Source organism: Phaseolus vulgaris, chromosome 5 (genome assembly GCF_000499845.2).
Source record: "Phaseolus vulgaris cultivar G19833 chromosome 5, P. vulgaris v2.0, whole genome shotgun sequence".
In the NCBI taxonomy this organism is placed as follows: domain Eukaryota; kingdom Viridiplantae; phylum Streptophyta; class Magnoliopsida; order Fabales; family Fabaceae; genus Phaseolus; species Phaseolus vulgaris.
Window position 1 is genome coordinate 38,577,842 of NC_023755.2, and position 23,308 is coordinate 38,601,149.

The following is a 23,308-nucleotide window of genomic DNA, read 5'->3' on the forward strand; positions in this document are numbered from 1 at the left end:
ATATAGAAGATATTACTAAAATTTATATTAAAGTTATTAAAAACAGTATAAATAAAAGATCATTATAAAAATATTGATTTTTATTAATTTTATTATGTTATAATTATGTAATAGAAAGTTTTCATAATTTTTTTAATTAAAATAAAATTATAGCAAAACATAAGTTATAATTTTTTTTAAATTATAATTTTAATTATACAATAAAAACTCTTTCTATTTTTATGGGTAGATTTTTTAGAAAATAGAAACTAAAAAATTAGTTAATGAATAGAAATATAAAAGGGTAAAATAAAATAAAGGTGAACATCAAAACATAGTTAAAAAACGGAGATTATTAATTGTCATGATAATAGTGATATTTTTCATGTTTCTCAAATTATATTTATAAATTTCACCTAAATTTGAATACAGTAGTGCAAATTATAAGAAACTTGGCAGATTTTACATAGAAATGATCAATGCATTTCAGTATGGATAGAATATTCAATGCAACAACACTCTTTATTTTATTCACTAAATAAATAAATATTTTTAAATAAACCCTAATCACTTTCAATTACAATTATTTTAGTGTAGAACTTCATATTGAGCCGACGAATTAATTTATTTGTTAAGTAAAAAAAAATATTAATAAGGACACAATTTAACAGTTTTTTACTGTAATTATTTAAAAAATCTTAAAAAACTTAAAAAATATAAGAAAAATATATTTATTTAATGATTTTGTAAATACAATGCAATTAATTAATAACTATAGAAGTTTGAGTCTACCATAAATCTTCACAACTTCCAATAGATCAGGAAAGATATGCAGTAGATGTAAATCTGAAAGACTGAAAAAAATTAATTTTAAATATTTATATTGTAAGAAAATGAATTGAATGGATGAAATTAATGAAGATGCTATGTGAAGGCAAATGGGTGCTATGTTAGCACTGTATTCAATAAAAACATACACCTAATATACTAATAAATTAATATTTAATAATATTATTTATTTTTAATTTAAAATATTATTATAAAGAGTTGTGAAGTGTGTAAGAAAAATTGTTCAAAGGCAAATACAAGAAAACAAAGCATAAATTAAAGGAAAAAACAAGCTTGAAAACCTACATTTTCTCTTGCTTCCATTAAAAAACTCTATATATTAATAAAATAAAATCATTTAATTAAAATATAAATGAAATTATTAAATAAAATATTAATAAAAGTAGTTGTAAGATAGTACTATAAATTTTGATGGATAGAGTATCAGGTCCGTATATTCAATGACGTGTCAAAGGGTGGTGGCCAAAAAATAAATTAAAATATCACATTAAGAATATAAAAATTATTTAATAATGTGTTAAACTGTTAAAAAAATCACTTCAAACTACACTATTGGTGAAGTTGGTAGTTAGTAAAGAAAAAAAAAACCTATTATCCGTTAGATTTGACAGTTGCTGGTGTATATAAATAGGAGCATGGCCATTGGTGTTGCTCACTCACACACAGAAGAAGAACAACAACAGTGTTCGTTGAAAGTTAAGCAAGATGTTCGGAATCATAGGAGGAAACAAGGGTCACAAGATAAAGGGAAACTTGGTGATTATGCGAAAGAATGTGTTGGATATCAACAGCATCACAAGTGTGAAGGGTGTCATTGGAACAGGAATCAACATCATCGGTGGTGTAGTTGATACTGTCACTGCTCTTGCTTCCCACATCTCCATTCAGCTCATCAGTGCTACTAAGCCTGATGGTAAAATCACTTTTTTTCATCTCATTAATCACCCCATTTTTCTCGTGAACTGCTATGCATAAACAGTGATGGCAAAATGATGTTTTTTTATCACAAAGATTTGTTTTTTTTAAGTTGATTAAGTTTTGGGTGTGTTTGATGTGATAGGACATGGAAAAGGGAAGGTTGGAAAGGCTACGAATTTAAGAGGGCAGGTCTCATTGCCAACCTTGGGAGCTGGAGAAGATGCATATGATGTTCATTTTGAATGGGACGCTGATTTTGGAATTCCTGAGGCATTTTACATCAAGAACTTCATGCAAGTTGAGTTCTACCTTAAGTCCCTAACTCTCGAAGACATTCCAAATCATGGAACCATTCACTTCATATGCAACTCTTGGATTTACAATTCTAAAGTCTACAAGAGTGATCGCATTTTCTTTGCCAACAATGTAAGCTACTTCATATATGAACCTTGTTCATCTTTATGACATGGCATGGATGAAAAACACTAACTTATCATATAATAATGCAGACATATCTTCCTAGCGAGACACCAGCTCCACTTCTGAAGTACAGAGAAGAAGAACTGAAGAATGTAAGAGGCGATGGAAGTGGAGAACGGAAGGAATGGGACAGGGTTTATGATTATGATGTCTACAATGACTTGGGCAACCCAGATAAAGGTGCAGCATTAGCTCGCCCCGTTCTTGGAGGTTCTACCTTACCTTACCCTCGCAGAGGAAGAACGGGAAGACCAAAAACTAAAAAAGGTTACTTTTCATGTTTCTCTTTTGTCATAACTTGATTGGTTAAGGTTGTTCCTTACTCTCCTAGGATCCTAACATGTATTATGTGTTCCTCTTAACAGATCCTAACAGTGAGAAGCCCAGTGACTTTGTTTACCTTCCAAGAGATGAAGCATTTGGTCACTTGAAGTCATCCGATTTTCTTGCTTACGGATTGAAATCTGTATCCCAAGATGTGTTGCCAGTGTTGACTGATGCATTCGATGGAAATCTTTTGAGCCTTGAGTTTGATAACTTCGCTGAAGTGCACAAGCTTTATGAAGGTGGAGTTACATTGCCTACAAACTTTCTCAGCAAATACGCTCCTATACCAATTGTGAAGGAAATTTTCCGATCTGATGGTGAACAGTTCCTCAAGTATCCACCACCTAAAGTCATGCAAGGTATGCTACATACTTTGAACAAGAACAAAAGTTACATCTTTATATATTAGCAATGTACTCCTGTTTTTCATTCTGCATTCAATCACATGGGTGGACTTTTGAATTGTTATTATTTGGCGTAGTCAATAAGTCTGCATGGATGACCGATGAAGAATTTGCAAGAGAAACCATTGCTGGTGTTAATCCTAATGTCATTAAGAGTCTTGAGGTGAGCTTGATTTCAAAGTTGATTGGTAACAAAGTACATGCAGCCAAATAGTTTGAATGAATGCACTTTGCTTTTCAAATTAAGATTGCTGACCTCATCCGTCACATGCTGAATTGTCCCAGGAATTTCCACCACGAAGCAAGCTGGATACTCAATCCTTTGGTGATCATACTTCCATTATAACGAAAGAACATTTGGAGATTAACTTAGGTGGGCTCACTGTTGAGCAGGTAATCAAGTTTCACATTAAAATTATTTCACTGCAATCTTCCTCCTATTGTTTTGCAACTACTCTTTGTTTTTTTCGTTTTTACTCTAATGTGATTCCAATGAGAAGCAATCAATTAATAATTATACTTGGTTGAACAGGCTATCCAAAGCAAGAAGTTGTTCATTTTGGATCACCATGACTATCTCATTCCATATTTGAGGAGAATAAATGCATCTGCCACAAAGACTTATGCTACAAGAACCATATTTTTCTTGAAAAGTGATGGAACTTTGGCACCATTGGCCATTGAGTTAAGTAAGCCGCATCCTCAGGGCGACGAACATGGTCCTGTTAGCGAAGTCTATGTTCCTGCATACGAGGGAGTTGAAGCTTACATTTGGTTACTGGCAAAGGCTTATGTTGTTGTGAACGACTCGTGCTACCATCAACTTGTTAGCCATTGGTATGATATTGTTAATTAGCATTGAGATCCATGCGATTAAGTTTGTCAATCTATGTACTTATAAATGATTAACTTAAACGTGAATTGCAGGCTAAACACTCATGCAGTTGTTGAACCATTCGTGATAGCAACAAACAGGCAACTGAGTGTGCTTCACCCTGTTTACAAACTCCTGTTTCCTCACTATCGTGACACCATGAACATTAACTCGCTTGCCCGCAAGTCCTTGGTCAATGCAGACGGTATTATAGAGAAAACATTCTTGTGGGGTAGATACGCTTTGGAACTGTCCGCTGTGATTTATAAGGACTGGTCTCTCCACGATCAAGCATTGCCTAATGATCTTGTCAAGAGGTGAGTAATCTTGTAAAGTTTATTAACAGATTAGTAACATATGTATTGCTTAAAAAATAGACAATCTAAATTTAATCAACTCGTCAATGTTGTTTGAGTGCAGAGGTGTTGCAGTTGCAGATCCATCTGCTCCCCACGGTGTTAAGCTTTTGATTGAGGATTATCCTTATGCTTCTGATGGGCTAGAGATATGGGATGCCATCAAGTCCTGGGTGGTAGAGTATGTGGCATTCTACTACAAGTCAGACGAGGTACTTCAGCAAGACTCCGAACTCCAAGCTTGGTGGAAAGAACTTGTTCAGGTGGGTCATGGTGATTTGAAAGATAAGCCATGGTGGCCAAAGATGCAAAGTCGTGAAAATTTGGTTGAAGTCTCTACTACCCTCATATGGATAGCTTCAGCTCTTCATGCAGCTGTTAACTTTGGACAGTATCCATATGGTGGTTTAATCCTTAACAGGCCAACTATTAGCAGAAGATTCATGCCTGAGAAAGGGTCTGCTGAGTATGCTGCATTGGCTAAGAACCCTGAGAAGGAGTTTCTGAAAACTATTACTGGAAAGAAGGAGACCCTTATTGACCTTACAGTCATAGAGATATTGTCAAGGCATGCATCTGATGAGATATACCTGGGAGAGAGAGATGGTGGTGACCATTGGACTTCTGATGCAGGGCCATTGGAGGCCTTCAAGAGGTTTGGAAAGAAGCTTGCAGAGATTGAAAAGAAGCTTGTACAGAAGAACAATGATGAGACATTGAGAAACAGAACTGGGCCAGCTAAAATGCCTTATACTCTGCTCTATCCTTCAAGTGAGGAAGGCTTGACTTTCAGAGGAATTCCCAACAGTATCTCCATCTAAGGCTTTATGGTTGCTGCAGCACTGTGCCTGTTTTCAGTAAAAGCAAAATAGAAGGAATCTGATTCCTTCGTCCACTTATGTATGGTTAAGTTATGCATCTGAACTGGTTGAATCTTCTCGTGTGTTTCTTATTAATAAAGAAATGTGTTTGTACTTTGTATGATCTTGAGAATATAATAAAAAGCAGTTCCCATGTTTAAATATTGTTGGCATTGCAAAATGCATCTCATTACTTCTTAAAGAATGTTCATTTCTCAAGATACAAGTTTTCTTTCTGTTAAACATGGTTCATAGTGAAAAGTTTGAATGTGATAGACACAGTCTGTTAAAACAGCAATAGGATTAACACTCAAGTTGTGCTGTTCGATAGATTTCCATGATTAGCACTGAAGTGGTAGTAGTAAAGTACACGACAACATAAATTTTATCTAAGTTTGAAGTTTGTTTTTTCAATTTTCAATGGCATTTTAGACTTAAGGAACCTTTTAACTCTAAAGAAATATTGGATTTGGTGGACAAGTTCTACAAATAATCAGTTTTATCTGGTGAAGAAAATTTGTACAAATTGACTCAGTTATTTTAAGAGATTTGTATTGTGGATCTGATGTTGATGATGTGAGGTTGTTTTTCATCTCTATCCTTTTTCTACTTTATACAAAGTTTTTGTTCATTCTTCAAATGTTATTTATCAAATAGAAATTGCAAAAAAGGAATGAATCTGTTGCAGAAGAGGTTGTGGTTGGGAAGGCATAACAAGTCTTTTTTTTACTTTGATATGAAGAAAATGAAAAAGTTTGTTTAATTATTGTTAAAATATAAAAACTATGCAATTAAATTAATCACATATCATCCTATGATTACAATTTATTTCTTTCATTATCAATTTTTTCGATTGACGTAACCATCATTATTTGATGATAGTTTTATATTTTTTTATATTTAACGCAATTGAAATACTATATCCAAATAATAAAAATGAAATCTAATAAATCTGAAATTCATATTAAAACAAAATATTTGAAATTTTTTATATGAAATCAGAGCATTTCAAATTCCGTACATTTTAAAAAAAAAATTAAAAATCTCTGTCTAAGGATAATTTAAATAGTCATTTATTTATTTTCATCCATTTTTGTCCTTTCCTATTAAAATTGTATTTTTAATATTATGGGGTTTTAGTGTAATAATTATTGTAATAACTGTAGATAAAAAATATATACGACTATTTTTTTTAATTATATTATTTTTTTCTCGTATTATTAAAAATATGGACATATTAGTGATATCGTTTGTATTTTTTTCTTTTTATTAAACCCTAAACCCTAAACCAGTTAAATTGTTAAAATCCTAAACCCTAAATCAGTTAAATTGTTTACTTTAATTACTATCTCAACAGCGGGCATTTGGTCTAGTGGTATGATTCTCGCTTTGGGTGCGAGAGGTCCTGAGTTCGATTCTCGGAATGCCCCTTATAATATTTTTTGAATGTATTTTAACATTTTTCATGCAAAAATATATATTTGTGCAACACACTTTTACTTTACTTTTGTTCCAAATTACAAGACTAGTGCACAAAGCAGTAACTCTGCCTTTATTGTTTCAAAACAATTTACAGGCAGATTTGCTTTTTTATTAAGGCTGAAGAAGAAAGGCTTTAAAAAAAACACAGTAGGTTTCAGCATGCAAGTGGATGAAGGAATTCAGATTCCTTCTCTTCAGATAGAGATACTGTTGGGAATTCCTCTGAAAGTTAATCCTTCATCACTAGAAGGGAAGAGCAGAGTGTAAGGCATCATAACTGGTCCATAGCGGTTTCTCAGTTTCTCATCATTGTTTCTCTGTGAGAGTTTTTTCTCAATTTCTGAGAGCTTCTTTCCAAACCTTTTGAAAGCCTCCAATGCCCTTGTATCAGATGTCCAATTTGGATTGTCCCTCTCCCCCAGATACACCTCATCAGAAGCATGCCTTGACAAGATTTCTATAACAGAAAGATCAACAAGGGTCTGAAACTTTGGTGTAATAGTCTTCAACAAAGCCTTCTGAGGACTCTTCTTCAGCTCCTCATACTCAGCAGAACCCTCCTCAGGCATGAATCGTCTACTGAGAGTTGGACGGTTCAAGATCAAACCTCCATAAGGGTACTGTCCAAAATTAACAGCTGCATGCAGTGCTGAAGCAGTCCAGATCACAATACTGCAAGCCTCAACTAGCTCTTCACGTGTTTGCATCTTAGGCCACCATGGCTCGTTTTTCTTGTCACCATGACCCACCTCTACCAGTTCTTTCCACCAAGCTTGCAGCTCGGGATCTTCTTTCAGTGTGTCATCTGATTTGTAGTACAGGAAAACATATTCATGAACCCATGTCTTGATAGCATCCCATATCTCAAGTCCATCAACAGCATAAGGGTAGTCTTCTATGAAGAGGCGAAGGCCATGAGGGCACTCTGGATCCTCTGTTGCTATTCCTCTGAATCACAATTTACAACATGCCATCAATTATGTTTTCAACTTTTGTTAACAATTAAACCAGGATGAAAATGAATCACCTTTTTATAAGATCAGCAGGCAATGCTTGATCTGTAAAAACCCAATCTTTGTAAATTACAGCAGACATTTCCATAGAATACCTTCCCCATACAAAGGTTTTCTCTATGATTCCACCGTGGTTGACAAGATCTCCTCGAGCAAGGGCATTTATGTTCATGGTGTCACGGTAGTGAGGGTGCAGCAGTTTATAAATAGGATGAACAACACTGAGATGCCTGTTTGTTGCTATGACGAATGGCTCAACAACTGCATGTGTATTTAGCCTGTTATCCATGCAAAGATGTTAACAATCATTCTATAGATATGTAGATTGAATTGCTTTTATGTTATTTTGCTGAGAAAATTTATACCAATGGCTGACTAGTTGATGATAGGAGGAGTCATTCACTATTACATAGGACTTTGCTAGAAGCCAAACAGAACTTTCAACACCTTCATCTGCAGGCAGAAAAACTTGACTAACAACACCTGATTTATCACCCCCAGGATGTGGCAAACTCAGTTCTATGGCAAGTGGCTTTAAAGTTCGGTCTTTTTTCAGGAAAAGGATGGTTCTGGTAGCATAAGCCTTTGAGGATGTTGCATTTATTCGCCTTAAATATGGCATGATTGAGTCATGATGATCAAGTAGGAACAATCTCTTGCTTTGAATTGCCTTTCCAACCAAATATATTTTACTAGTTATTGTTCATAAAAGCAACAACTAGAATAAAACGAAACAAAAAATAACAGAGTTCATCAAATAAACTATCACCAAGAAACACAGTTTCATCATATTATGTACCTCATCAACAGTGAGCCCTTCTAAGTTAGGCTCTAGGTTTTCTTTGGTAATTTGACTGGTATGATCACCGTAGACTTGGCTATCTAGCTTGCTTTGTGGAGGGAAATCCTGCAATTGTAAATATAGAATCATTATAAGAAAATATATGATCGATTATGATCCTGCCAATATTATCAATGCCAAAGTAACACACAAAGAAAATCTAACCTTTTAGTTTGGTGTATTTTTTATAATAACAAAATCTTGATTAGGCTTACCTGAAGGAGACGAATCAAGTTTGGATTTACACCACAAATCATTTCTCTTGCAAATTCTTCATCAGTCATCCATGCAGACTTACTATCTGCTCAAGTAATAACAAATAACCATGTGAGATAAGAGTGATTCAGAGATCCATAGGCACTGATTTTGTTTCGGACCATTTTAGATACTTAATGTGAGATACCTTGAACTACTTTTGGAGGAGGAAACTTAAGGGTCTGTTCACCATCAGTCCTGAAGATTTCCTTGAGCACGGGTAGTGGACTTATCTTGCTAAGTACATCTGTTGGCAGCTTAATTCCACCAGAATAGAGTCCATGAACTTCTTCAAAGCTATCAAACTCATTGGGTGTGAAATTCAAATCAAAAGCAGATTGCAATGCTGGAAGAAAATTTTGTGATACGGATTTCAGTCCATAAGTCAGAAAGTCTGATGACTTCAAGTGTCCAAACGCTTCATCTCTTGGAAGATAAATATCACTGCTCCTACTCTCACTTTTTGGATCTGTTTCATCAAAATACCAGAATTTATTACTGAAAAAGGTTGCATGAATCTTTATTATGACAAGAAATTGAAAATAGAAACAGAAGCCAAACCTTTCCTTGTTGGTCTTCTACCAGTCCTTCCCCTACGAGGATAAGGCAAGGTGTCAGACCCTCCAAGAATAGGACGCGCATTATTTTCACCTTTATCTGGATCACCTAAATCATTGTAGACATCATAGTCATAGATCCTGTCCCACTCTTTACGTTCTCCTGTTCCATCTCCTCTCATGTTAACCAACTCTTCTTCTCTATACTTCACTAATGGAGCTGGTGTTTCACTCGGAAGATATATCTGCAATATAATGTTGTTAGCTTCATCTTTTCATCAAAGTTATCGAAGACTTAAGAACATGTACTTCACCTGGTTCACAAAGAAGATGCGATCGTTTTTGAAGTGTTTCGCATTGTATATCCACGAGTTGCAAAGAAAGTGGAGGCTTCCATGGTTTGGAATGTCTTCAAGAGTCAAACTCACAAGGTAGAACTCAGTCTGCATGAAATTCTTGATGTAAAACGCTCCAGGAATTCCCATCTCATCGTCCCATTCAAAATGAATTTTGAATGCTGATTGGCCTGCTCCCAAAGTTGGCAATGAAGTGATGATACCTTCCAAAAAGGTAGCCTTTCCAAGCTTCCCCTTTCCATTAGCTAACCAAAGAAAAGAAGACAAAATCAGTGAAGCCCTTTTACCATGCTTTTGTATATATCGGAACAATACATACACAGAAAAGAAAGTATACTGATATGAAGTGAAAAGAAGAAGAAGAAACGAACCATCTGGTTTGGTGGCACTGATGAGTTGGAGAGAAACTGAACGACCTAAGAAGGCAGTGAGATTATCGACTGTGGAACCAAGAATGTCGAGACCTTGACCAACAATTCCCCCAACACTGGTTACGCTATTCACGTCCAACACATTCTTTCGCATCAACACCACTGTCCCTTTTAACTTGTGGCCCCTATTGATGAGACCAGACACACCAGAAAACATCTTTGCAACCCACGAAAACTATGTATGACTCTTTCTTTTGGGAAGGACTAGGTAAACATCAAGGAATGCTGAAAGAAAAAACTGGTGAGGGTGGTATTTATAACCAGGAACACTGTGAAAACCTACCATGCGCAAACTCTCATAAGTGCATGCAATAAACATTAAATATTAAATATTGAACCCAGAGCCATGCATGAAAGATGAGGATGTTATATGATGACACCTACTCTTCTCATACTCATATACACTTTCCTTTAGAGCCACTTGCCCCAAACCCTTAACACGTGTCTACACCATTACAAGAGCAAATTCACTATTCTGTGGCACTGTTTATTACTATGTGTTTTTACGTATCAGAAATCACAATTTAAAGGATAAAACACTTTTTTTCTTATATTTAACGGGGCAAAACCTCAACCTATAAACCGGTTTTATGGGGTTGAGTTAGGCTTAAAGTTCACTTTGTAATATGGTATCAGAGTCAATTATATCCTAACGAATATTTATTGAGTTTATCAGGCCACCACCTATAATATATTATCGCACGCACGAGCTGCTCTCACTCTCGGTACGAGAAATGTGTTGGAGTTCCCAGAATGCAAACCTCAACCCTATGAACCAATTTTATGAGGTTGACTTAGACTTAAAGACCACTTTATAATATTAATATTAATGTTATCAGTATTTTTTTCTATTTAAAAGGCAGATTTCATGCATTAATCACATTTTTTTCTCGCATTACAAATATTAATAGTATAAAAAAAAGGTAACCCTTTAGTTCACAAATTTACTGGTATATATGAGCAATCTAATTTGAAACAAGCTTATCCTATAAGGAAAAAAACAATATGAAGTTCACATGCATACACATAGGACAAATGAAAATTGAACTGATAATTGATTATGGTCTTCTGCGACAAGTTTTCTGCAATTTCGATGGCGGTGGAGTCTTGGCACAGAGCTCAAACAAATGACAATTTGAATAACAAATTCCATAAGTGATGCCAGAAAAAAAATTATGTATCAAAGTTAATTGAACAAGTCTTAACAAATCATAACATTTTCTCATATCGTTTTTCGTATTTCAATAGCTTAAGATTTTTTTGCAGAAAAAATTTAGGTGAAAATTGAGTATGGTATGAGAGTTCATGAAGATCAAGTTTGAAAACTCACAACAAAAAATACTTACAAGTTGTTGCTTAATAAAACCCTGAAAAGAAGATAATTTTGAAAAGGGTTGTGATGTGAGGTGTCGAACTGAGTTCATGCAAGAAAGACAGCAAGGTGCAAACTTGTTTTTTTTTTTTATAAAATCATTAGCCATATACAATTTTTTATTCACTATTAATTCATTTAAAATTTATTGAAATGTAGTTTTTAAAATAATGTATAAATGTAGATTCGTGAAACAATGATTAATTCCATATTAATTAAGTTAAAATTTATTGAAATATAATTTTTAAAATATTGATTATTTTCATATTAATCATCAAACATAAATTTTAAGTAATTATATAATAGTTATATCCTCTACAAATTTGTTAAACTATTTTCTTTGAACTGAAGTAGAAATATTGTTTTTATTTTTGTTATTGGAAATAAAAAGAAGAACATTTCAATGTCTATATGAAATTAAAAATAATTAAAAGGAAATAGCAAAGTAAAGAAGATTGAAAAAAAAATGCATTGTAAAAAGTGGCTGATATTAAAAAATGAATTTTAAGCTTAATTAAAGTTTATAAAATTAGTTTTTTTATAACTGTTTATATATAATATTTTTATATTCACATCACTATTTTTATAATTCGGATGTTTTTCTTACTTTTTACATTACAAGTATAAATGAATTAGGATTTTCATTTTAGGCAGATTCTTCCTTTATCATATCATTTTGGACTGCACCCAATATACATATAGAAAAAAATCAAAATATCCTTAATGAAATGAAAATTAAGGTTTAGGTAAAATGTATACTCAACCCACCCAGCAGCCTTACACCCTTAATTTTTCAGTGGTCAATGTGAGGCAGCGCACAAAAGCTTGGAAACTTAAACATAGAGCAACCTAAGCACCTCCATTCTTGTTCTTGTCGTGACTGTTGCAGCAACGGAACTCGAAAACAGCAGAGGCACTGCGACGACATCAATTGACATTCCCAAAGATTATCGTTGTGACATTCTTCTCTTTTTACACTTTCAAGATAAAAGTGCGGAACTCACTAGTAACCTCAAAACTCACCTTCTGCGATTTGTCTCCTTCTCTGGTGGCTTCAATCCTTTTCCGGTGACTTCATCTCCTTCTCCGATGGCTTCATTTGTTGTTGTCGCAGTGTCTCAATGTTGCTTCGAGTTCCGACAGCCACAGTGACGGCAAGAATAAAAATGAAGGGTGCAGGGCTGTTAGGTGAGTTGGGTGTGGGTTGGGTGCACATATTATCTAAACCCTAATTTTCATTTTATTAAGGATATTTTAGTCTTTTTTGTGTATATTGGGTGCAGTCCAAAATGATATGGTGCAGGGCTTTCTAGAAACCAAATAACTAAGGCAGATTCTCCCTGCACCATATTATTTTGGACTGCACCCAATATACACAAAAAAGACTAAAATATCCTTAATGAAATGAAAATTAGAGTTTAGATAATATGTGCACCCAACCCATACCCAACTCACCCAACAACCTTACACCCTTCATTTTTATTCTTGCCGTCACTGTGGCTGCCGAAACTCGAAGCAACATTGAGACACTGCGACGACAGCAAATGAAGCCACCGGAGAAGGAGATGAAGTCACCGGAAAAGGATTGAAGCCATCGACGAAGCCACCAGAGAAGGAGACAAATCGCAGAAGGTGAGTTTTGAGGTTGCCAGTGAGTTCCGCACTTTTATCTTGAAAGTGTAAAAAGAGAAGAATGTCACAACGATAATCTTTGGGAATGTCAATTGATGTCGTCACGGTACCTCTGCTGTTTTCGAGTTCCGTTGCTGTAACAGTCACGACAAGAATAGAGGTTCTTGGGTTGCTCTGTGTTTAAGTTTCCAAGCTTTTGTGTGCTGCCTCATATTGACCACCGAAAAATTAAGGGTGCAAGGTTGTTGGGTGGGTTGGGTGTGGGTTGGGTGCACATTTTACCTAAATCTTAATTTTCATTTCATTAAGGATATTTTGGTCTTTTTCTGTGTGTATATTGGGTGCAGTCCAAAATGATATGGTGCAGGGAGAATCTGCCAATAACTAATTGGACCTAGACACATTACTTGACCAAAATTTTTGGGCTTTCATAATGCAATCACTTCCAGCACCAAAACAAATTAAAACCTGCGGTCGATGCTTATGTAAAATGATAAAAATGTCCTTAAATAAAATAATGAATTTCATTTTCAAATTATAAAAATATATTTTAGGTTTAATATAGTCTCACATCACTATTAAAATAATTCGATATCAATAGTAGTTTATATACTATTTTCTCTTTTAAATACGCTATTTATTACAAAATAGAACATAAATGAAAAAAAGGAACAAAGATGAATAAAAGAATAAACTGGAGAAGGAAATAATCAATATTAAATACTAGAATCATAACACACAAAGATAAAATAAAGGTTATTCCATTCTATAAAGAAAAATAACTGATAATTAGAAAAAAGATACCCAATTATTCTTTTTTATAGAGAGAAACAACTGATAATTAAAAAAAAACTCCCAATTCATATTAGGATCCCTCTAGTATCCATATCCTTTAATACCCTTTAAAAATAATATAACAATAAAACAAACTAATGTTTTTAAAAAAGTCAGTTAAAGTATTTTATGGCTGACAATAATTAACAGTAATAACGACTTATATTTTTTAACTATGTTAAATTCTCGATGTTAAAAGAAAGTATATTTTACGAAAAAATAAATAATACTGTAGATATTATGAATTAACTACTATAAAAATAAATAAGCATTGCTACTAATATAAGTCTTATAAACTTAATCATAAATAAAAAAACCCAAAATATGTTTGTATCATTTTACTTTTAACGTATATTTGAAATAGTTAATTTTACTCAGTTTTTCTGTTATGAACTAGTTTTTCTAAATTGTGAATTAGATGATGATAGGAACATCAATAGTACTTGTCTGCGATAATAATTATTTAAACATGGACTTTTTTTAAGTTTTTTTTTCTTTAATTCCATACACGTGAGTTTTATTTATTTCACAGTTTTAATTTAAGATTTAAAAAATTGTAATTTAACTCCAATAATCAATTTATAGATCAAAAAATTATATGTTGGGACTTTGTTTTGCCTCAATTAAACCTAGTATGTTAGTTTATTATATCATAAAAGAATTACTTAATAAATTGGAACATAAAAATAAACGCATATAAATTTACAAATTTGATATAAATTATATTATTTTCGAAAATCTATAAATTAAACTTATCAAAAACAAGGTAAAGAAAATCAAAGTTAAAATAAAATAAATAATTGTAAGTTGCGAAAAGTAAAAATTTATGAGTAAAAGTTTAACAATGAACATTATAAATAGGTGATATGTTTAACATAGTAGAGTGATTTTATCTAATAATTGAGTAAATAGATTATGACTTTATTATTGGAGTCCGAATCCTTTACAGGTACACACACCCACCAAGAGCACTCCTAAACCCATAAACTGAAAGTTGATCCTGACCCAATAAATAAGTGAAAGCCCATATCCTCTAATCGAGAACCAACCAAAGCCCAATCGAGTGAACATAGTAGCCGAAAGTCCAAAATAATCTTAAGAGTATGAGATACCAAGAAGAGGAGATGAAGATTAACTGTTTCGTAGACACGTGTTTCATAGACAGAGTGATAACATAAAGTATGATAGTTTTTATTTTAATTATTTTATTACTTCTTTTGACATACTTTAATTATTTATTATTATTATTATTAAAAAGTAACCAAATTAGGACTAACATCACTTCATTAATTGTTGATTCACTTATGATATACCACTCATTTCAATTTCTAATAATAGAACGATAGATTTACGTAAGAATAGAATTTTTCTGCTACGAAATTGGACATTTTTTTATTCATTCAATGCCAAATTTTAATAATGATAATCTATATATAAAAGATTATTTTAAATTCGAGCTATTGTTGGTTTTTATTCAAACAAACACAGAACCATGAAAAAGAATATTGAAAACTCTAATTAATTATTTACCACAATCTTATCTGAATTAGTAAAACTAATAAAAATCTTAATATACAAATATTGTACACAATCAATTATAAAAAACATATTTATTATTTATTTATGATTAAAATAATAATATTTATTTTGATACGATTGTTTTGGGTGATGTAACGAAAAAGTAGGTAGAATTGAATAGTAGAAGAAAAAGCAGAAGTAATGAGATAAAAAAACCTAAACTCAACACATTCCTTCTATTCTATTCTCCTTTCTCTTCCCTACAACTCCACGGCGCAGATCCGAGGAGTTTGGGAAACCCTAATTCCTCTTTCGCTTCCCATTCTTTGCTTCTCTCTTTCTCTCTATTCCACCAACTTCAGGTAACCCTAACTTCTCTCTCTGTCTTCACCAACGTTCATCATTTTAACAAATCCGCTTTTGTTTCATTTTCTATTGTTTTCATATCACTCTTTTTGCTGTGTTTTGAATTTGTGTTTCATCTCGTTACTTTCTTCGCCAAGCTTTTTCATTCGATTTTAGGTGTTATGTTTTTGTTATTTGTTTTGTGTTTAGTTCGAACTAAAATTTTGAATCATCATCGTTTTTTTTTTTACGATTGGTGCTTTTTTTATTTTCTGTTTTGGCGCAGATTAGATTAATTCACCGAATTTTGATCGGTTTAATATGTATTTTTATTCTATTATAGGTGGTTTTGAATTGTTGTTTAACCTTTTTTTCTTATTATCTGGCATCGTTCGAAAAGAAAAGGATTTTGCATAGCTAAGAGCGCCTTCGCCTTCTTTCACTTGCGTTCTCTCACGATGATTTATTGGGAATTAATTATTGTTGTCGGATTTGGATTTGTTAGGTCTTTTTATGTACACGTGTCTGTTTAATTTTACTGAAGTTTCTGTTCTGCAGTGATGGCAGGATTGGCTCCTGAGGGTTCTCAATTTGACGGTCGGCATTATGATTCCAAAATGAGTGAATTGTAAGTTCCTTGCACTTTTTGTTTTTCACTGCGTGTGACGCTTGACGTGTATTTATTCTTATGGTTTTCTGTAACCTTTTTGTTTTGGAAATTAATTGCAGGCTTTCTGCCGATGGACAAGAGTTTTTCACCTCATATGATGAAGTCTATGATAGTTTTGATGCAATGGGTTTACAAGAAAATCTTCTGAGAGGCATATATGCTTATGGTATGGCAAATGATTTTTTGTTTGTTTTCTCTTGTGCTTATTCAATACTAGAGAAATATTCGGAATACTATCTTTTAAACACTCTTGACAATGGTTGATGGGTTCCTTTTTTAAAGATTCGACTCATCTCCAAAGTTACTTTTCGAGGCAACTGAATTTACCTTTTACAGAATACACCGACAATAAAGTGTGTTTAAAAAGTAAAGTGTGTATGTCAGTGAGTGTGACAGTGTCAATTAGTCAGTATTTTTGAAGATTTGGATTAACTACTTTTATTAACTAATTTTAGACATTGTTCTCTGTAATGGTTACCCTGTTGGAGTTATACTGTTTCATTCATTGTCTCTGCAATTGACATATCTGGAACTTCTTACAATTGTAATTAAATTTTAGCAAAACAATTTAAATTATCATTTAATTTGGATTAATTAATTTACTGAAGTGGAGTCTTGGTGCAATTTTTAGGGTTGTCACCATTAACCTGGAGTCGTAGGATCTAAATGTTGAATTGACCTTTTCAAAACAAGGATGCTACTATTTGGCCCCTGCCTGGACCCCCTGATGTTGGGGAGTTTATAGCATCAAGTAATGTACCAATAAAGGGCATTGAATCTCTTTTTTTTTCACATCATATGCTTGGGATTATTGTTTTCTGAATTTACACCATTTCAAACTACTTTGTAGAAGATTACAAACGGATCTGCAGGGAACAACCATGTGATATCTATATTTATTATTGTTTTAAACCGAAATCTTCTTTGATGAGTGTGGCATGTTTAGAAGAACTAAACAAATGTTATATGAAGTTAACTTTAGCCCAAGTTGATGTGTAATCTCTTATTCTTCGTTTTACAGGTTTTGAGAAGCCTTCTGCAATTCAGCAAAGGGGGATTGTTCCTTTCTGCAAAGGTCTGGACGTGATTCAGCAGGCACAGTCTGGAACTGGAAAGACAGCTACATTCTGTTCAGGAATTTTGCAGCAACTAGATTATGGATTGGTTCAGTGCCAGGCTTTGGTTTTGGCACCAACAAGGGAGCTTGCTCAGCAGATTGAAAAGGTTATGCGAGCTCTCGGTGATTATCTTGGCGTCAAGGTTCATGCTTGTGTTGGTGGGACCAGTGTCCGTGAGGATCAGCGCATTCTCCAAGCTGGTGTACACACTGTTGTTGGCACTCCTGGGCGTGTGTTTGACATGCTGCGCAGACAGTCTCTTCGCCCTGATCACATAAAGATGTTTGTTTTGGATGAGGCTGATGAAATGCTTTCACGTGGTTTCAAGGATCAGGTTTGTTTGTTTTCCATTCGGTTGTTGAAAAAAATTGAATTTGGTGTTTTTTTGTTGACTTTCATCTAACATTCTTTCGTGCATATTACTGATAGATGAAGTCATCTTGAGTTAAATAACGAACAGTTTTCATTTTCGTGCATGAAACGCAGATCTATGACATCTTCCAGCTACTGCCAGGTCAAATTCAGGTTGGCGTTTTCTCTGCTACTATGCCACCTGAGGCCCTGGAGATTACCAGAAAGTTCATGAATAGGCCAGTGAGAATCCTGGTAAAGCGGGATGAATTGACCCTTGAGGGTATCAAGCAGTTTTATGTGAATGTTGACAAGGAAGAATGGAAACTGGAGACATTATGCGACCTTTATGAGACTTTGGCTATCACCCAGAGTGTCATCTTTGTGAACACAAGGCGCAAGGTTGACTGGCTCACAGACAAGATGCGAAGCAATGATCACACAGTCTCAGCCACTCATGGAGACATGGACCAAAACACTCGTGATATCATCATGCGTGAATTTCGCTCTGGCTCTTCTCGAGTTCTAATCACCACTGACCTCTTGGCTCGTGGTATAGATGTACAGCAAGTGTCTTTGGTTATAAACTATGATCTGCCAACCCAACCTGAAAATTATCTTCACCGCATAGGGCGAAGTGGCCGTTTTGGAAGAAAAGGTGTTGCCATAAACTTTGTGACATTCGATGATTCCAGAATGCTATCTGATATTCAGAAGTTCTACAACGTCACTGTAGAGGAGTTGCCCTCAAATGTTGCTGATTTGCTCTGATGGGTTAATTTTTATGCTTTGTTAAGTCATCAGAGCTATTACTTTTTTGACAATTATTATTTTGTGTTTTTTTCTCTTTTTCAATTTTTACCGGTAGAGTTCAAAGACCCTTTACTTTATTTATAATGGATTCTATAAAATTTGTTTATTTGCTTCATTAGTAGGTTGCCCAAAGACCCCTTTTTTGCTTATTTGTGTTAAAATATATATTTCATCGTAACCAAGGTGTGGAATAATGTTAGTTTTTCTGTGAAATTTAGTGTATTGAGAGTTATTATTTAATTTTATTTAAAGATGTCGTGGTTAAGAAATTACATTCATCGGTCCAATCATGACAGTTGTTTATGATTTTATCATTGAAGGCTCTAAATTGTTTTTTCTTTATTGAACTTATGTCCTTTTCTTTTTGACACTGAGGGTTATTATATGTTTCATTTTATTTATTTAAAAAAACAAGCAGCTAGTTGATTGAGTTGTTCCTTTCTTCGATTCAAATGAATGTGGTATAACAATAATAATAAAAAGAAAAAAAAGTTATACAATAATGTTGTTAAATAGTGTATTTATAATAATTATTTTGAATATCATTGTTTAGAGAGGATGAAAGATAGTTTTTTAACAGTTCATCAAATATGTATATGTATTACATGTGTAGCATTTTCTGTACTTTTTGAGATTTACGCGTTATAATATCGATGAGTGAGCAATTTCTTCTCTTCCATTCTTTGTTAGGACCCATATTTGCATAATTTAAGAAAGAAAAATATTATTTTGATACCGAACTTTTTGCATTGCACCTTTCAAATGATAGAAGTTATGAAATATAAAAAGATATTTTTATCATTTAAAAATGATAGAAGTTATGAAATATAAAAAGATATTTTTATCATTTAAAGAGGTGTAATTTGAAGTAAGAAATATCAAATTATCATTGCTCTTTAAAAAATTGTGGGATTTTCGTTATTCTTAAACCCTAAACTTCAAACTAACTAATAAGAGGAGAAAAAGTAGGAGGTATTGTTATTTTTTTTTTCACATTTTATGTAATTTTTAAGGAAAAAATTAATGATTTAAGAGAAAAGAAGATAATTTTATTATTTACTGTTCAATTGATGGAAGGGAGTCATTACAAAATCTTTAAATAATCTTAAATAAATATGGCAATGTAGTATTTAAACTATTTAAGTTTATGTTTCTTTATTATTTAATTTATATTATATTATATTTATATTTATATGTTGCATGGTGTATTGATATATAAAAGTTAAGTAAGTTATTTATTATATTTATTTTAATTTTTCTCTTGAAATCATTTTTAATACATAATAACAATGAAAATAATCATAAAATTAAAAAAAAATGCTATTTTAGTACAGACATATAAAAATAACAAATTTATTTCAACAGTATTATATAAGAACAAACAAATATCATTACTTAAGATTAAACTTTAAAATAGCAATGAAATAGTTGGTTTTGATTGATTGAAGAAAAAAGTGATACTGAAATAATTGCAGATTATTTTACACGCAAAGTTTTGCATGCATAATACTGTTATCACACCATGTTGTGTGCCCCATCCCACCAAGAAAAATTAGAGAGAAGAACACATTTGTAGAGTGTTAAAATCCATGGTTTTCAATAATAGTGCATAATGAAAGTGTTGTTGAGAGTGAAAGATACATGCTAACTCCTCATCAAGTACTTCTTTTAGTGGGACACTAGCAATTACACTGAACATCATTATTTTAATGGTGCTAACACACTTATCATCATAATTATTAATAATAATTAATTGATTTGATTTGAGATTGCACTTTCGGCCAAAACTTTAAAGCCAAGTTTGTAGAAAATTGTGAGAGCAACTTTCCAAATGCTTGCTGCAATGAAAGAGGACAAATATTGGAACTTGGGAGGTCCCTAATAATTACTTTTGGAAGCTATTCATGATTTCGTTTAGAGTCTTTTTTTTTTTTCACTTGCACTAGACTTGAATTTGGCAGTGAAAAGTTGATGTGAGTTGCAGAAATGGAGGGTTTTCTTTTACAATTTGGGTTGCAGAAACGAAGCAGTGACATGTGGGGAACCATGGGAGCAGTATTCAAGAGGGTGGTCCAGAATGGTCAAATGAAAATCAGAGCATTTTGCCTTTTCATCAACATAGATTCATCTTAGAGTCTCGTGAAAATTTTGACACCTATTTTATGAATTAATTTTATAAATCTGAGTTAAAGTTAAAATTTTCTATATTATTATAATTATTTAGAAGATTATTTAAGTCTAAAATTGATTTATTTGCACTCACTTATATACAATAAAATATTTTAATCTTTACTTAATATAGGATCTCCAACATACTCTACTCACGTCGAGCAGGACAGCTCGCTCGTGCGTGAAATAACATATTATGGGTGATCCGATAACGATCCGATAGCGGGTGATCTGATAAGGGCAACAAACATTCGCTAGGATAAACTTTAAATGACTCTCATATCATATTATGAAGTAGACTTTAAGTCTAACTCAACCTCATAAAACTGGTTCATGGGATGAGGTTTGCACCACTTATATATAATAAAATATTCTAATATTTAGTTAATATGAGATCTCCAACAAATCTATTTTAAAAAGAATTATTGAATTTATTATATCATTAAAATAAATACATTCTTCAAAATTACAAGAAACTCATTAGAAAATGATAAGAATTATTTGTGTAGATAAAAAACAAGTTTTGATTTTAACAATTTAAACTTGTCTTTCCCAGTTTTTTTTTTCATCCTCACCATTTTCATCGTCATCTTTCACCATTTTTTTTTTATCTTCATTCTCATTTTTGTTAATGTTATTTGTTTAAAAACATGAGGTTCTGAATCCATTCTTTATCAAATGTGAAAGAATTGTCATGATGAATACCCTTGATTTGATATTCCTCCAAACCATTCAACTTTTCTTATCTTTTGATTATCTTGTCTAAAATAAATTATTTTAGCATTGAATTGTTTATTTTTTTTTAGATATTTTAGCTGGATTTCAACATATTTTTCTTATTATTTTATTACTTCATATTAGTTGAAGTAAGCTAATTTTCATGACTTTTTTTGCAAGGTTTAAATAAAATTCTCTTGCTTTAAATCATTCTAGATTTTATTATCTTTCAAATCCTTTCTCAGTTGTTCATTTTTTTTTAATTTTTTTTTATATATTTCATCATGATCTTCAATTGTTGTAATTTTAAGCTTATGTTTCTAAGTGAAATAATTTCACTAAATCTCTTCTATCACAGATGAAACTGATGTACCTTGTTTGCAAAGGCTTACTCTTTTTTTTTCATTCAACACAAAAAATTGAATCAAACATCTTACACTTCATTCTTTTAAAAGTTAGAGAATAGTTATTCTCTATCATCTTTCTCAAACTTAATAAACTTTAAAAAGTATAAATAGAATATTTAAAATATATTTATATTTGTAGAAGTTTTTGTAAATTATCTAAAAATCATGTTAAATATATTTTATATTTAAAGGAGTCTTGGTAAATTATCTAAAAAGTATTATACATTCCGTAACCTAAGCTACAAATAAAACATTTATCGTAGAGATTTTTTTACAATTTAGAATGTTGGTAAATAAAAAAATAAAAAAGTAAACCTTATATATGATCTATAAATATATAACAAAAAACAGTAATCAGAAGATAATTGAATAAAAACCTTTTCAAATTGAAACATATAATCACAAAATAACTTTTAATTTTTTTCTATTCTTACATGATCTATTCATCTCTCAATCTTCGAAATTTATTATTTACTAAGTCTTTATTCAGGATAGTCACGGATAAAAATATTATTTTATTATTTAAATATTTTGTTATAGAATATAATCGGTTTGAAATGGACCTTAATAAAAAATAAGTGATAAATAAGGTAATATGATAAATAAGATAATACGATATAAATTTGATAAACATGTAATAAATTAGATAATATTATTTTATTAAAAATATGTATTAGATATAATCTATAAACAAAACAGTTTACTATTAATACTATAAATAAAAATATAGTAAAAAAATAAGATATATTTTTATCAATATATCATTTACTTCAATGCAAAACATTTATTCAATCGTCCAATAACCTTTTACAAATTAACCGAACATCAAATGCAAATACGAAAAAGAAAGACACAATCCAGATATCAGAATCAATTATCCAAACCTGTAGCAGGTATTACCTAAACCCTATAAATCTAAACAATTACAGAACAAAAAATTCCATTTTGATATTTTTATAAAAATGAGTCGTAATAAAAATGTTATTTTATGCTCCATTTGACTGTTAATTTTAACACTTGCACGTGTGAAAGCTAGTGAATCCAAATGCCCATAAAGTTATGCTATGCAAAGAAAGTTGCATCAGTGTCACCCTACCCTACACATTTTCATAATCAAAACATGTCATCTTCTGCTGCCTCCAACTCAAAAAGATTTTATTATATAAATTAAACAAAGAGTTTTCAATTTAATATCACAATCTTTTGCAAAAAAAAAATATATGAACTGTAATGTAAAAAGATCAACACTATAATACAGTCTAAAATAAAGTAACAGAAGCAATAAACAATGGCTAATACACAACTACAAAAAAGCAAAGCCAGAAACCCTTTTATCTGAACTTGTTCTTTCTTACTACTCTTGAGGGCATTGTGGTTGGC

General features: G+C 32.1%; 3 protein-coding genes and 1 non-coding gene across 4 annotated transcripts; 3 read left to right on the top strand and 1 right to left on the bottom strand.

Moving 5' to 3' along the window:
- The first annotated feature begins 1,379 nt into the window (after positions 1-1,379).
- Positions 1,380-5,209, top strand: LOC137835835 (linoleate 9S-lipoxygenase). Its single transcript, XM_068644547.1, has 9 exons — positions 1,380-1,741; positions 1,889-2,172; positions 2,256-2,493; positions 2,592-2,912; positions 3,035-3,120; positions 3,243-3,350; positions 3,490-3,794; positions 3,885-4,148; positions 4,252-5,209. Exons 1-9 carry the CDS (start codon positions 1,534-1,536, stop codon positions 5,006-5,008), a joined length of 2,571 nt encoding a protein of 856 aa, XP_068500648.1. The 5' UTR covers positions 1,380-1,533; the 3' UTR covers positions 5,009-5,209.
- Positions 5,210-6,405: 1,196 nt separating this feature from the next.
- Positions 6,406-6,477, top strand: TRNAP-UGG (transfer RNA proline (anticodon UGG)). Its single transcript has one exon. It is a non-coding gene; the product is annotated as a tRNA-Pro (tRNA).
- A 96-nt stretch (positions 6,478-6,573) lies between these two features.
- Positions 6,574-10,366, bottom strand: LOC137835837 (seed linoleate 9S-lipoxygenase-3). Its single transcript, XM_068644550.1, has 9 exons — positions 9,923-10,366; positions 9,510-9,796; positions 9,200-9,440; positions 8,787-9,107; positions 8,599-8,684; positions 8,342-8,449; positions 7,908-8,212; positions 7,557-7,820; positions 6,574-7,477 (listed from the first exon to the last, which is right to left on the bottom strand). Exons 1-9 carry the CDS (start codon positions 10,137-10,139, stop codon positions 6,724-6,726), a joined length of 2,583 nt encoding a protein of 860 aa, XP_068500651.1. The 5' UTR covers positions 10,140-10,366; the 3' UTR covers positions 6,574-6,723.
- Positions 10,367-15,486: 5,120 nt separating this feature from the next.
- On the top strand, positions 15,487-18,750 carry LOC137835838 (eukaryotic initiation factor 4A-10-like). The gene is made up of 5 exons (XM_068644551.1): positions 15,487-15,700; positions 16,242-16,311; positions 16,413-16,519; positions 17,375-17,805; positions 17,958-18,750. The coding sequence occupies exons 2-5, from the start codon at positions 16,244-16,246 to the stop codon at positions 18,591-18,593; spliced, it is 1,242 nt and encodes a 413-aa protein (XP_068500652.1). The 5' UTR covers positions 15,487-15,700; positions 16,242-16,243; the 3' UTR covers positions 18,594-18,750.
- Positions 18,751-23,308: the final 4,558 nt, after the last annotated feature.

Coding starts and splice junctions, on each gene's coding strand:
- LOC137835838 (XM_068644551.1), top strand. CDS start 16,244: ATGGCAGGATTGGCTCCTGAGGGTTCTCAATTTGACGGTCGGCATTAT. Junction 16,312..16,412: donor GATTCCAAAATGAGTGAATT/GTAAGTTCCTTG, acceptor AATTAATTGCAG/GCTTTCTGCCGATGGACAAG. Junction 16,520..17,374: donor GAGAGGCATATATGCTTATG/GTATGGCAAATG, acceptor TTCGTTTTACAG/GTTTTGAGAAGCCTTCTGCA.
- LOC137835835 (XM_068644547.1), top strand. CDS start 1,534: ATGTTCGGAATCATAGGAGGAAACAAGGGTCACAAGATAAAGGGAAAC. Junction 2,173..2,255: donor GCATTTTCTTTGCCAACAAT/GTAAGCTACTTC, acceptor ATAATAATGCAG/ACATATCTTCCTAGCGAGAC. Junction 3,121..3,242: donor ATGTCATTAAGAGTCTTGAG/GTGAGCTTGATT, acceptor GAATTGTCCCAG/GAATTTCCACCACGAAGCAA.
- LOC137835837 (XM_068644550.1), bottom strand. CDS start 10,139: ATGTTTTCTGGTGTGTCTGGTCTCATCAATAGGGGCCACAAGTTAAAA. Junction 9,797..9,922: donor CAGTGCCACCAAACCAGATG/GTTCGTTTCTTC, acceptor TTCTTTGGTTAG/CTAATGGAAAGGGGAAGCTT. Junction 9,441..9,509: donor GCATCTTCTTTGTGAACCAG/GTGAAGTACATG, acceptor ATTATATTGCAG/ATATATCTTCCGAGTGAAAC.